This window comes from Chiloscyllium plagiosum, chromosome 31 (assembly GCF_004010195.1).
Source record: "Chiloscyllium plagiosum isolate BGI_BamShark_2017 chromosome 31, ASM401019v2, whole genome shotgun sequence".
Lineage (NCBI taxonomy): Eukaryota > Metazoa > Chordata > Chondrichthyes > Orectolobiformes > Hemiscylliidae > Chiloscyllium > Chiloscyllium plagiosum.
In genome coordinates this window covers 5,647,128-5,662,494 of record NC_057740.1, presented here as the reverse complement: position 1 = coordinate 5,662,494, position 15,367 = coordinate 5,647,128, and the positions used below count along the sequence as shown (strand labels likewise).

At 39.0% G+C, this 15,367-nt stretch overlaps 1 protein-coding gene across 3 annotated transcripts in view; it reads right to left on the bottom strand.

Annotated features, from left to right (window-relative positions):
• The window catches only part of LOC122565178 (E3 SUMO-protein ligase PIAS4-like), a 98,301-nt gene that overhangs the window by 52,226 nt on the left and 30,708 nt on the right, over positions 1–15,367 (bottom strand). For all 3 annotated transcript variants that reach the window (XM_043720882.1, XM_043720883.1, XM_043720884.1), the window contains exons 2-4: positions 13,943–14,315; positions 3,329–3,410; positions 1,372–1,413 (exon numbers count right to left, since the gene is read on the bottom strand). In XM_043720882.1, the coding sequence (XP_043576817.1) occupies positions 1,372–1,413; positions 3,329–3,410; positions 13,943–14,315 (497 nt within the window). The remainder of the gene's footprint in view (positions 1–1,371; positions 1,414–3,328; positions 3,411–13,942; positions 14,316–15,367) is intronic.

The following is a 15,367-nucleotide window of genomic DNA, read 5'->3' as shown; positions in this document are numbered from 1 at the left end:
TGTTTGTTGTGGTTCTGTTCGCCGAGCTGGGAGTTTTTGTTGCAAATGTTTCGTCCCCTGGCTAGGCGACATCATCAGTGCTTGGGAGCCTCCTGCGAAGCGCTTCTTTGATGTTTCCTGCGGTGTTTATAGTGGTCTGTCCCTGCCGCTTCCGGTTGTCAGTTTCAGAGGCATGAGGCATGGCATTCATCCACAAACTCCATCAACAAACACATCGACCTGGACCCAATATACCAACCACTACAGCGGACAGCTGAAACTGACAACCGGAAGCGGCAGGGACAGACCACTATAAACACCGGAGGAAAAATCAAAGAAGCGCTTCGCAGGAGGCTCCCAAGCACTGATGATGTCGCCTAGCCAGGGGACGAAACGTTTGCAACAAAAACTTCCAGCTCGGCGAACAGAACCACAGCAAGTATTTAAAGATTTTAGTATCAGGTGCCTCAGGAAACATTGGGCTCCTAATAACTGAGAAAGCTGCAGGTCAATTAGATAGCAAGAGAATTACTTGTTGCTTTTCATCAGTACCAATATCATTTGTCAGAAAAAAAAACATTCTTTCTACGTACTGCACCCAGTCTTCAATGACAGGATCGAATGAGTCAAGCTTCCCAGGTAACGGCATGATGCCAGAGACATTTATACCAACGCAAAAGATAAAAACTTTGTCCACCCAAAACCAATGCCAGCACCTCATCACAACTCAAAGAAGACTGTTGAGAGCAAATTTCTTCAGGACCTTATTTTTTTTCTCATAGCCACTGAAGTAACTCCACAGAGGCAGGTATCTCACCACTACATCACCCTTTATTTACATGTACAATGTCTTTACAGTGGTCAGGCTTCCTCAGAATGAATAGAACCTCTGACACTCCGGTTTATTGTTTTCTTCCTGGAATGAGGAGACTCAGATTCCTGTCCCCACCTTGCGCACCCCCCCCGCCCCCTCCCCAACATTGACACTGTACCCTGAGGCTCCACCAGTTGTACTTATCTTATCCCCACATCACCCATGGCTTTGTGTCAATATGTACTAACTCAGTAATGTACTGACACCATAATGCAAGAACTTTATATTTTCCAGAACTCCTGTTTATACTTGTCAGGCAAGGCTCCCTGAATGGGGCAACTGACCTGGTCCAATCAGGGAACTCATTTTATGGAGGTCCGCCTGGCTAACCTTGCCACAATCACTGCAAAGATATATTAATACTTCCAATTTTGAAACAGCATTAGAGCAAAAAGATCATTTTAGTATCTCTACAGTAGGAATTTGACAAATCACTCTGGCTGGAATTAAATTGGAAATATTTAACATTTCATTACAATTCCAGGTAATGCACTTGTGTAAATCATTGCATTGCTTACCTTAACTGCACTTGAATTGACTGCACGCCATTCTTTGAACATCTTGAAGAAAGCATATAAAAACTAAGCTTAATATGTTTTATAATAATTTGTGTAAAGAAATTACACATGCCTCTAATACACAGCCCATTCTAAAAGAAATAAATATACATAGTATGGAGTTGTGGGAAGTCGGCTCAACCTTCCCCATAATCTGTGGTAAATAAGTTGAAACACTACCTTTTGCCTCTACCAGGCCAAGCAGACATATGGGAAAACAACAGATTATAGCCTTGAAGAAAATTGACAAAAATCCTGTGCAAAATCAATATATTGCAGGTGCCCTAACTGATCTTCAAGTTTTCTCAATTGTGAGCTTTGAAAATTGAGATAATTCCCCTGAATGTACAAAAATTCTGAAGGGGTTCGACAGAATAGACAATGAGGGTTGACCGTTTAGGACTGAGACAACGATGTATTCGTTAACCTTGTCCTTCCAGATGGTAGGGGTGTGTGTTTTGAATAAAGTCAGAAAATCAAATGCAAGTAGTTAGAAGTCATGCTGCAAGTATACAATGGTCTGGATAGAGCAAACCTTGTGCACTCTGCTCAGTTCTTGGAAAGTGGCAGTGTAGATTTACAAAATGTTGCATATTTTCTGAAATTTAGAAGATTAAGGAGTAATTTGATTGAAGGTTTCAATATTTAGTGGACATGTTGACAGAAATCATACATTCTGGTTGGGAAATTTAGGAAGAGGAGACAGACCCTAAAATATCGAATCTTATGGAAGTGAAGTTAATAAATACTTCTACATACAAAGGTTAGTAAAATTCTGAAACCTTTCCTCAAATGTAAGTTGATGCTGGATGAAATATTAAAATTAATAGATTGCTGGAGTTATCACGAGCAAAAGGGTCAGGTCACAGATGAGTCAGTCATTCTCACCAAATGCCAGAGAGAAAAGTCTTAGACATTGATTGTTCAATGTTCCTATATCGGCTGATTTGTGTGGGTTTCCTCCTTTCTTTCTTATCAAAAAGCTATCCTACAACATAAATCATAATGTTGGCTGAAGAATTGCTGTTATTTTCAAGGAATTAGATTTATAGGAAGAAATTATTGCAGAAGCTGTAATCTGTGCTGAAAACAACAAATGCTGAAGATCACAGTGGGTCAGATAGCACCTAAGGAGAGAGCAAGCCAACATTTAGAGTCTAGATGACTCTTCAACAGAGCTTAAGTGAAATGTAGAGGTGGCACCATTTGTGCAACAGTTTAGGGGTTTACGGGTGTAGGGCGCTGATGGAGAAAAGACGCTGATAGCTCAGATTAAGTGCTCCAGTGAATCACAGTGCAAAAAGTGGAGGAACAACATCTCATCATCAGAGTAGGCACTTTGCAGCCTTCGAGACTTAATATTGAGTTGAACATGTTTAATTTGTGAATCAGCTCCCATTTCTTCCCTTTCTTTTAGCTTGTTATCATGTCCACCCCTCCCCCATTTCCATTATTGTCCTTTCAAATCTGACAGGAGACACCTTTATTCTACCATTCTCACATGCCAATCACTTAATCTGAATTATCAGAATCTTTTCATTATCAGCACTCTACACCCATTAAAACACCAACCACCGTACCAACTTTAGCATAAATACAGCCCCCTCCACATTTCACTTCGCTCTGAAGAGTCATCTAGACTCAAAACATTAGCTTGCGCTCTCTCAATGGATGCTGTCTGAACCGCTGTGATCTCCAGCATTTGTTTTGTTGTTTTCAGGCAGATATATACTTCAGTTTAGAGACTCAGGACATTTGTGGAACCTCATTCTAAGAAATCATAGGCTAACTCTTCACAAATGAATAACCTCTACTGGAGCATATACTTTTATTAAAAAAAAACTTCAATTGGAAGTCATGAAAACACTGAATGTGTTCTACTATTTAAATCGAAAAAGTAACAATATTTTCTACTCACCCAGAGATAATCTGTTCTCTCTGTTTATCAGTTAATGTAAAACTGAATTGATTCTCTTGAATCCTTTCACTAGTAGTTGGAACTAAAAGAAAAGTCAGTGATTAAGATTATTTTGAACTGCAGCGAATCATAAATGCAGCATTAGACAAATTTATATTCCTTATTTTTATACTAAGGTAGATATAGAATGAATTGCAATAGTTCATAAATGTGTCACAAAAGTACCAAACATTTATCCAGAAAATATCAAGATCATGGAAGGAGGAATATTAAACTGACAAAGAAATGCTTTACATTTAACATATTAGACTGTTCAAACCGTTAAATTCAATGAGTAATTAACTTAATTACCTAACTTCCTTAAAAAGGTGGAGGAGTAGAACTAATCATTCTGTAATTCATGGTATCATATTTGTACTATACTATTACAAAACCAGATCTATCCATAAGAGACAAAATACTCTGCTCAAAATCTGAATTTATAGTAGGTGACTGTTTTTTAGCAATTCAATCTATTGGTTCTATGATAATTAAGACAGACTGACTGCTGAAAATGTGTTGCACAGGTAAGCCAGAAAGAAGAGCAACATGGGCGGCACGGTGGCCCAGTGGTTAGCACTGCTGCCTCACAGCGCCTGTAGACCCGGGTTCAATTCCCGACTCAGGCGACTGACTGTGTGGAGTTTGCACATTCTCCCCGTGTCTGCGTGGGTTTCCTCCGGGTGCTCCGGTTTCCTCCCACAGTCCAAAGATGTGCGGGTCAGGTGAATTGGCCATGCTAAATTGCCCGTAGTGTTAGGTTAAAGGGGTAAATGTAGGGGTATGGGTGGGTTGCGCTTCGGCGGGGCGGTGTGGACTTGTTGGGCCGAAGGGCCTGTTTCCACACTAAGTAATCTAATCTAATCTAATGACAACCAAGGGAAAATAGCGGAAATGCATTCCCCCCCAACCACCACACAAGCTACCAACTTTTGAAATGGCTTTTTTATGGAGTATTTTGAGAGTTGGCAAGAACACAGGTCAGTCTTATCAGAGGCTCAGTGCTTAGTGTGCTGACTGTTTTGCTATTTTTAGGTTTGTTACACTGTGATAATGGCACTTGCCTATTTTCCTCTCATATTACTTTGTTAGGGATGAGTATAGAAGTCAAAGAAATTCAAGGGTAGGCAGCTGAATAGATACGAAGATAGGGAAACAGCAGTGGGCAAGAGTGAACAGATAAGCAACCTGGGCAAATCGCTAACAAATGTTCTCAAAGATCTACTGGATAAGACTGTTAATGATCTAATCACCACCAGAAATCCTTTCATGGACTCCAACCTCAGTTATCAGAATTACAACTGACCCCGAGAATCCAAACAGTTCAGTTGACCAGATAGCTAGAGTATAGTGCAGAATGACAACAACAGTAGGAGGTTCAATCTCATACCACTACTTCCTGGAGGCCTGCCCTTCAAGCTAAATAATCAACTGTCTCTTTCTAATGGAGAGTCACCTCTTTTGGGGACTAAGGCTCATTACCCACCTATTAAAGACTCCAAATGTTTAAAATTAAAAAACAAGATCACATTTTAGGGTAGTGTTTTCTAAAATATAATAGTAAATGGTAATTTAATTGATATTTTCAAAATAGAAATTATTTATTGATTGTCTGGCGTAGAACTAGGAAACAGATTCAAAATAATAAGGAAACCTCATGAGTAAAATTAGTAAATATATTACACACAAGTTTGGATCTTTCTTCTACGAAGAGCATGTAGATGCTGAGTTAACAGTAATTTTAAAACTGAGATGGAAAGATTTATTATTAAAACAGAAATATTAAAGGAATATAGGGACACACACACACGGGTCACAGATCAGCTGAATAAGTATGTAAAAGCACTCTTTTACATACTTTCTATAATCCAAAAATGGACTTTCCCTTGGGGACCTGTTGTTTATACTTTTTGTTGCCTCTAACCATTGGCTTTTTACCAGAGGCACCCAAACTACCTGCACATCGACCCCCTGTCAGCCTGACTGCTCGGTGTCTTCTCAAAAAAAAAATCCAACCAGTTAACATTCACCACCACCACCTTCTACATAGCAGAATTTGTTTTCATATTGAACAGTGTATTCTCTTACTCCACTCATTTCCTCCAAATAACTGTTGCAATGAAAACCCACATAGGATCCTGGCTAAGCCAATCTTTACATGGCATGTGAAAACTATTCTTTATTTCAGTTCAACACAGGTCTGATACCTCATAGAATCATAGAGTTGTACAGCACAGGAACAGACCCTTTGTTCCAAATTATCCATGCTGACCAGATTTCCTAAATTAATCTAGCCCCATTCATCAACATTTGGACCATATCCCTCTTAATCCTTCTTATTCATACACCTATCCAGATGCCTTTTAAAATGCTGTAATTGTACCAATCTCCATTTCCTCTGATAGCTCGTACTATTCACACACCACTCTGCGTGAAAAGGTAGCCCCTTGGGTCCTTTTTAAATTGTTCCCCTCTCATCTGAAACGTATGCTCTCGAGCTTTAGACTTCCCTACCCTGGGGAAAAAACCTTTTCCATTCCCCTCATGATTTTATATACCTCTATAAAAAAGGTCAGACTCAGCCACTCCAGATCTTTCACCAATATTTTTCTAAACCTATCTGTGCCAGTTTCTGCTCTCACTACAAAATCAAAAACAACTTACTTTGGCTTCTAATATGCCTCTCACTTGAAGACAAGTCCTCTGCACTATTTCCACTTGCGCAAAACCTATTACATTTCTCTTTCTTCAGTTCTGAAGAAGTGTCAGCAGCTTAAATTCAGTTGTCAAGCAGTTTTTGTATTTTATATCTTTATTATTGCTTTTGATAGGTCTGCCCATTTCCTTCAACAAGGATTTTTCCCCATCTTGTCGGTTGATTAGATCCATAACTGCATCCATTCCTACACTTCTGCAATCATTCTGGCCCCACGTCCCATAATCAGTTCCCTTTGTCTTCACTTTAATTCAGAAGTCCAAACTAAAGCTCTGGCGGCGAACTTATTTGCAACCACGGAAGCATGGTAGAACTTAAATATATTAATACAGATGGAACAAAAAAGGAACTTTGGTCATAGTGCCCATGAAAATAGACAACAGCATAGAAAACCCATCTGGTTCACTACTATCCTTCAGAAAGCTGTTCTTAACCAATTTAGCTCAGGTAATGTTTCAAAACCAAAGCAAGTGTTTGGGTCCTGAAGTGGTATTCAGTTGTATAAGAGTCAAAAAAAATGTGGTGCTGGAAAAGCACAGCATGTCAGACAGCATCCAAAGAACAGGAAAGTCAACATTTCAGGCATAAGCCCTTCGTTGGGAATGTGGAGGGGGAAAAGGGGACTGAAAGATAAATAGGAGAGGTGGGTGTGGGGCTAGAGGGAGGGAAGGTGGGCTGGTGATAAGCAGATGCAGGTGGGAGGTAATTCTGACAGGTCAATGAGGAGGGTGGAGCAGATAGATAGGAAGGTAGACAGATAAAGGGGGTGGTGCCAAGTTGGAGGGTTGGATCTGGGATAAGGTGGGGGGGGGGGATTTGAAAACTGGTGAAGTCAATGTTGATACATGTGGTTGTAGGTGCCAAGGCAGAAGATGAGACGTTCTTCCTCCAGTTGGCGGGTGGCTTTGATTTGGTAGTGGAAGAGGGCCAGAATTTGTAAGACCTTGGGGGAGTTGAAGTGTTTAGCCACAGGGCTTTGGAGTTATTTGGTGTGTGTGGACCAAAGATGTTCCCTGAAACACCCGTGAGTTGACACCCTGTCTCCTGCATGTAGAGGAAACCAGTTCAATCGCCACATCTCAGGCACTAGAAATGACAACTGCACACCATGCCATGTCAACCCTGTAGAGTCATTCTAATTTCTGGGATCTTGTGCCGAAATGCAACGTCCTGTCCCACAGATCAGTAAAGCAACAGCCTTAGCTAGTCAGTTATACTATAGAATCAGACCTTACAAGTGATGGGAATATTCATCCAACATTGTCCTAACAACAGGGCCGATCCAATTACAGAGAGCAGCAGTGTCAAAAAGTGATCATGGAAATCCTTGGAGAGTCTGGAGTGCACAATGTGTCATGGGATCAGGTTGAACATTGAAAAAGAAATCTCCTGTTCATTCCCATTTGCTACCCTGCTTTAGCTGATGAATTAGCACCACTCTCTGTTAAACACCAACTAGAAGAAACAGAGGGCAGCAAAGGCACAGGATGTAATCTGGACTTGGGGGGGGGGGGGTCATGTCTACCATATTGAAAAATATACCCGCTAAACTGGAGGTCACAGCAATGTTACAGTATGAGGCCATTCAGCCTGTCAATTCTGCACCAACTCTCAATAAGCAATGCAACTAGTGACATTCTCCTATCTTCTTCCCATAACATTGCATATGCTTTTCTTTTTGGATAACAATCTAATTTTTTCTTAAATGCCTTGATTAAATTTCTCTCATCACACTTCAGGTATTCTGGAATTTATAAACTCACGGCTTCTAAAAGTTTCTCATTCAAAAGTTTTGAACAATCAAATTAGCACCACTACTGCTACTCATGAACCCATTCCATCAGTGGTAAGACAATGGTTGCAAATCTACTTTTGATATTTTTCCATGCTCTTGTCAGTGGAAAAAAAACCTAAATCTATCCTAAAGTTATTCAATAAGCCTGCCTCCATCAATCTGAGGAAAACAGATCCGCAAAATGGTGATCCTTCCAAGAGAAGACGTTGGCCTCATCTCTGCCTTCAATGGGAGACCCCTTAGAGTGTTCCTGGTGCATCCACTGTTTCTTTTGCCATTCATCTTGACCTACACATTGCTGGGAACAGTTTTTCCACCATCAACTCTGTCCAGACCCCTCATTATTTTCACAGCTCCGAGTAAATCAAGGTTTTCTCTTCTTCAAGAGAAGCAGTCCCAATTTTTCCAATATTGGTCTGCAACTGAAACACACCTTCACATCTTTCCCAAAGTGTGACACCAAGTGTAACGGGAGTAAACAAAATAGACTTGATCTCACCCTCATATGGATTCATCTGTATTGGTAGGAGTGACCACTGCTTGTGGAGAGATATCTTATATTCACACGAGGATCCCTTTATCATATTATACAACATAATTACAATGCTGAATAGAACAGATTCAGAACAAATTTGGAAGCTCAAAACTGCATATGCACGATGAAACATAGGTCAACATCCAATGGTTATGGAGCAAGATGGCAGAACAGCAATGATGTCACTGGATTCCTAATCCATTTGCTACAGCAAATGCCTTGGGACAATTGCACTGTGAAATCTGAATTCTAATAAATCTGGAAAACAAGAGCTAACCATCTGTAAAACTCACTATGGAATGAACGTCAAATATTGTAAAAAGCCATCTGGCTCACTAATGCCCAAGGGGAAAGAAATCTGTCGTATGCTGATTCCAGACACACAACGTGGATGACTCTTGACTGCCCTTTTTTTTTTTCAGATTAGATTAGATTACATTATAGTGTGGAAACAGGCCCTTCCACCCACCCAGACCCCTACATTTACCCCTTACCTAACACTATGGACAATTTAGCATGGCCAATTCACCTGACCTGCACATCTCTGGACTGTGGGAGAAAACCGGAGCACCCGGAGGAAACCCACACAGACACGGGGAGAACATGCAAACTCCACACAGTCAGTCGCCTGAGGCGGGAATTGAACCCGGGTCTCAGGCGCTGTGAGGCAGCAGTGCTAACCACTGTGCCGCCCACAAAAATAGCTTTGAAATAGCTTAGCAAAATAGTCAGGTCAAGAGCAATTAGGGATAGACATCAAATGCTTTGCCAGGAGTACCCACAACTAAATAGAGAAGAAAAATAAATTGCATTCAAGTGTAATCTAACCTTGTGACGCAAATATCCTCTATACCATTCGAGAATAAAACCTGTATACAGAGTAATTTGTGTAGAAAGAGCACACCAGAAGCACATCAAAAAATGAGGCTCCAACCTGAAGTTACAGGACTACATGTACATCAAATAGTGGAAACAGATGATAGATAAAGCTATATGATCACACAACTAATGGATTAGATCAAAGCTCTGCAGTCCTGCCACTTCTGGTAATGCATTGTAGTGGACAATTCAACAACTAACCAGAATGCACTAAAAATATCTTGGCTGCCACAAGACAACTCTTACTTCAGTCAACTGGCTAGGTCCCAAGCCAACAGCTTCCATTTTATGCCTTCCTTTCCCACCAGAGTCCCAAACACTCCTTTAAAGTGAAGCATTGTTAATTTCAATGCTGACTCTGGAAAACCAAGACATTGCAAGATAAGATTCTGTTCAATTTCTGACCATAACTTCTACCATTTTTTTTAAACCGCCAATGAGGATACTTCTGCTTTTCACACTTATAGTCATGTAGATCCATCTTGTTTCTTTACTCGTTTCATTACCAACTCCTTGTCTAGCACCTGCAGCCCTTGTTATTTAAATCGATTGTTTCAACTTTACTGCAGACCACCCTTTTTGTTTTCTCCTCCTCGCTTTTCCCTCCCTGTGCTTGCTTAAAACCTGTTACAGCTTAAAATGATTTTTTTTTAGCTCCAATGAAAAGGTTTATCCATTTGAAACTTCAATAGTTTCTCTCGTCAGATACTATGGGATCAGCTGAATATTTCCAGGATTTTTTGCTTTAACTCAAGGTTCTGGCGATGGATACAAAAGGAAGAAGAATGGTTTCTGAATAAGTAAGCTAGAAACAAAATAAGTTATTTCTCCATGCACATGAAAGAAACAATTTAAAAAAGAGACTAATTGTTTTAACAATCAAATTAGAAAACTGGGAATGGAGACCACACTGAATTAAACGAAAGAAACATTAAATCATTTTTTCCAATTTATTTAACAGTGAAACTGGTGATCTGCAAAGCTTCATGGATGTTTTATTATTTACTAACTAATAAAGTTATTTATATCATTCTGAATTATCAGAATATGTGCACTTGTAGCACCATAAACCTTTGGGTAGCTGGCACTGTATTTTAGAAAATGCCATCAGTTGTGTTCCTGGGGTGATTCAATATTTATAAGGTGAGGATGGCTTTTATATAGGAAACGATGGAGAAAATTCATCAGGACCATTGAGAGGAAAACATGTCTTTCTATTCATACCAGTAAAGTGAAATGTAATGCTATTTGAATACAAGAACTTCAATCTTATTTCTGCAGCCCAAAACCAAAATCAAGTCAGTCGGGAGAAGCCAAGCACAATTCTACTGTGGTCATGACTTTATTTCCAGGATTCGACTTTTGTCTTATGGTGCGTACACTTTATTCCCTTTCCACACCAAAATTTAGGTGTTTAAAAAATACTTTCAAAGTGAAATTAATTGTCTAAAATGGAAATGTGCACTCTACACTGCCCAAAGGCACCTTTCTCTTCATAACAAACTGATTGGGAGAGCTGGAAGCCTGAACAAAAATGTTTGCCAGTTTATAATATTAGGATTTGCACATTTAAAACCATTCTAAACAGGTTTTTGGTTATAATACTTATTTGAGCAACATGATTGAATATCCCAAAAGTATTCAGAAGTCAGTCATCATCAGCTGCTGAAAAGTTGCTGTCAATCAGTTTGACTTTCAAAGCATTAATCACAATTAAAGGTCATTTACTTCTTTCTTTAAGGCTAACAGCACATCTAGTTTCTACTTAGGGGCAATGCAATAGATGTCTAGTTAAAATGTGAATGGGTCTGAGAAAACCTCAATTTGAATTTCTGTGGAATTTCAGTCCAGACATGGAGATATTGTACATTTTATTTCCATTGATAAAAATAGTGAGCAGTTACAAATACTGATATATCGTGATAGTTAGATAAAGGAGAGCAAGAAACAAATACCAGCAAAGGCCAATTAGGTTAGACCAGCTTTTGTTTCACAGTTCAACCAGCATGTCCAGAAAACCCAAGTAAAAGTAGGAATGCTCCAAGCTGGATGCTCCTTTGTGAAGTACTAGATTTAATACAAATTGAGGGGTTAAGGATGCATGATCATGAATATGCACAATTGTTCAAACTGATGATCTTTTTCAGTAATGCAGCCAAGAAGCTGCTGGAATTCTTCTGACTATATTTCAAGCATCCACCTGAAGCACTTCAGTGTGATGTGGGAGAAAGAATATTTGCCCTGATGAGAAAAAAAGCTGCCTGACCTGCTCAGTGTATTCAACATTGGTGCTTTTATAGAAAACAATTAATTTAACCGGTTTATATTTATGACAACTTATAAAATTCCATACAATGGAAACAATTGGCTACTGCTTGCCTCTTATGTACACAAAAGATGAGCCAGATGTACCATTATGGCAGTCTTCAAGTTTTACAATGTTGCACAGATTCCAGCTGCAAGGCTGGATATTCATATAATCTAAACGCAGTTCTACACTATATGGAAAGAAAATAAAAATTAGATACATAATTTGTGAGAAGATTTGTAGCTCGGGTGCTCGTTGCTGTGGTTCTGTTCGCCGAGCTGGAAGTTTTTGTTGCAAACATTTCGTCCCCTGGCTAGATGACATCCTCAGTGCTTGGGAGCCTCCTGTGAAGCGCTTCTGTGGTGTTTCCTCTGGCATTTATATATACATAATATAGACCAATCTAGAATTCACATTTGTAATCTTTATCTAAAAGGCTTTGCTGCATGTTCACAAATGTAAATGACTTCAGCATTCATTTGGTTATCTTCCGCATACATATGAATTTGAAATTAAGATACTTTGGATTCATAGCCATTCAGGGACATTCTAATTCTGTTACAAATAGTTAATATGTTGCTTGCACTGTAATGTCCTCTCAGACTTTTTGCTGAGTGAACAAAATGAAAAAGAAGCACAAGTGAAACTGTCAACTTTGATGCACATGGGATCAAAGAAATGCATTTCTCAGTAATATGTTTTTGAAATCTGCATTCAAGAAAGATATTCAATTTATCTTCAGTTGCTACCAGAGGTAAGACTAAAAATAAAACAGATGATTTTATGGATTTTGATAAAATAAAAATGCTGGAGAAACTCCAGCTTGACATCATAAATGGAAAGAAGCAGTTTTGATTGCAATATGACTGTTCTGAAGAAAAGTTTTATTGGACTTGAAACACGAGTTAACATTAAGTCCATTATGACTTTTCTTCAGAACAGATGATATTAGAATCAAAACGTTCAACTGTTTCTCTCTACAGATCCCACTCGATCGAAGTTTCTCCAGCATTTTGTTTTTTGTTTCAGATTTTCAGCACCAATACATTGCTTTTAATTAAACATCTGAATCTCTAATAGAAACAGAAATTATTAGAAATGCAGCAAAAGACTGAATTCAGATGTGCTGTGTACAGTTCATGCTTTCAATAGACAGTCAACAGTGACCACGAAGCAATTTTCTTGGCAGCAGAATTTCTCAACTTCTTAAGTGTTATTTATTCTTTCACAGGACACTAGCATCACTGCCAAAGTGTACATTTATCAATTCCTAATTGCCTATCAGAACCTGCTAGTGAACTGCCTTCTCGAACTGCTGAAGCCTCTGAAGAAATTGCTCTCACTATGCCAGTTGGCCAGATTCTGGTTCCAGCATTGGGAGAACTGAATATGTTTCCAAGCCAGGACAGTGAGAGATTTAAGAAAATTTAGGAGACACTGGCATTCCCATTAGTTTGCAGTTCTTGTACGTATGAAGTTCAACATCACAGCATTCAGTTGTGCAGGATCTTAGCACATTAACTGAAAATATTAAAAACCAGAAGACACTGGGAGTCAAAGATTTAATTGCTCCTTCCAATGTAGACATTGGAAATCGAAAGGTCAGCCCTAAAACAAAAGTTTTGCTCTTGATCAGAAGATAAAATCAAATCAAGAAAAATCAGGACATGCTCTTTTCTCATTAATTAATTGAAGACATGAACTTCCCAAAATTAGAAAGCCTTATTCTTGATGACATATTGGTTTCTAACCAGAATCACTAAGTTAATGATTTAATACACTAAAATTCTACAAAAAGGTCATATCTTCAAGTGCATTTTAGGTCTTCAAATAACATATGCTACAAAATCAAACCTGTACTTTATTCAGACACCAGTCAAGGGGCAATAGTCTGCAAACAACTGACTGAATTGGAGTGGGGGAGGGGGGGGGAAGAAGAACAGCAGGGTGTTCATTAAAGACTACCATTTGAAGTGACCCATTATTTGGGATTAGCTATTGATGTGCTCACTATTCGCAACTATTTCTACTCTCACATAAACAGCAAAGCAGTGTAATGATTGCAGAATTCTGACAGGAGCCATAATCTTCAAGAAGGAGAAAAACAAACATATAAAATTGTACAACTATTATAATTTGAAAACTTAAGAATCACTGTTTCAATGAATTCACTGGGAAACAACTCAAAAATATTAAAACGATTCAAATTGAACATGATAAAGCATATATCATTCAAGTGAAAAGAAAATCAAATTTGAATAATGGCATTTCCCTTGCAACTCAAGCAAAGGAAAGTGGGTGCTTTTGCCCCATTCATAAACTAATAAAGGTATTAAACCTACCTAGATCTGTAGGTTTCATCAGATCATCTAGTATTTCGTAGAAAGGCAATTTTGTTAATCTCACTTTGGATTTTGTATCAGCTTTTCCAGTGTGACAATTTGGAACAGACGTTCTGGCATTCAAGGCTGCCTCTGAAGAATGCAGAGGAAATGTTGGAGCAGGCGGAAGTTGCTGACACTGTGCATTTGAGGACCTTGTACTGTAGCGATGAGCATGCAAGTCTTGGATCTTCTTCAGTATCTCTGAGGAACAGTTGTTCCTTACCAGCTGTAATGCACGTGAGACCAATTCATGTTTCAGCCCACTTTTGTTGCGTCCTGCAAACCCCAAGAGTACCTGAAGCTCAGATACTCTAAATCCCAGGATCATATTCTTTTTGGAGGCATTGGGGGTGGGGAGGAAATAAACAAAGACCATTAATACAATTAATTGAGGCATTTCAATTATTGAACTTTACAGTTTACATAAATTAAGTCCTGTAGAAAGAAATATACTAAATCAAATATCACTCAGGAGTTTAAAAATGATACAGATTGACATTTCAGTAAATCACTGGGGGACTGCAGCAGAAATCATACAAATCTACTGCACAGAAAGCAGGCTATTAACAAGGAGCAATTTAACCTAATCTCACTTTGCGGTGCTTGGTCCGCAACCTTGTCAGATAAAATATTTCCAAGGGGATTTAAAAGCATATTTTAAATGTTATGAGAGTTTAATGCCTCCTTTCAGACAGTGAATTCCAGGATCCCCACTGCCCTCCTAAAAAAAAAACTCTCCTGCTTCCCTTTTAAACCTTCCACTCAAATCTATGCCTTCGCTTAGGAACCCCTCAACCAAAGAAAATTGGACCATATTTTCCCATTCTATTAAGGCCTATCCATTTAAACGTTTCAACTAAATTGCCTCCCAGCCTCCTCTATTTAAAAGAAAATAACTCCAGTCTAACCAATTTTGTCTCATGACAAAATACACCAGTCTAGGCAACAATCAGAAATTTCCTCTGTCTATTTCAGAGCACTCTCATTCAATGTTTAGTGGCCAGATTTGTGCCAATTACTCAGCTGCGGCCTAAACAGCTTTGTTTTAAAAGATACAGTTCCAGCATCTCCTCCTCACACCAACATAGTATATCTCAGCTAACAAAGGCAAGAATCAAAAACATCTTCTTGACTCTATACCTGCCCAGTTCTTCTAAAGAATATGAACATTTGTAGCTCAGGTGCCAGTTGTCATTATTGTAGATGTGTTCACACAGCTGTAAAGTTGATTTGTAGACATTTTGTCCCGTCTGGGTGACATCTTCAGTGCTTTGGAGGCTACTGCAAAGTGCTGCTATACCGTGTCTTCTGGAATTTGTGTGGTTCTACTTCCGCTGCTTCAGGTTGTTTGCTGCAGTGGCCAATACAGAGGAACCTCGATTA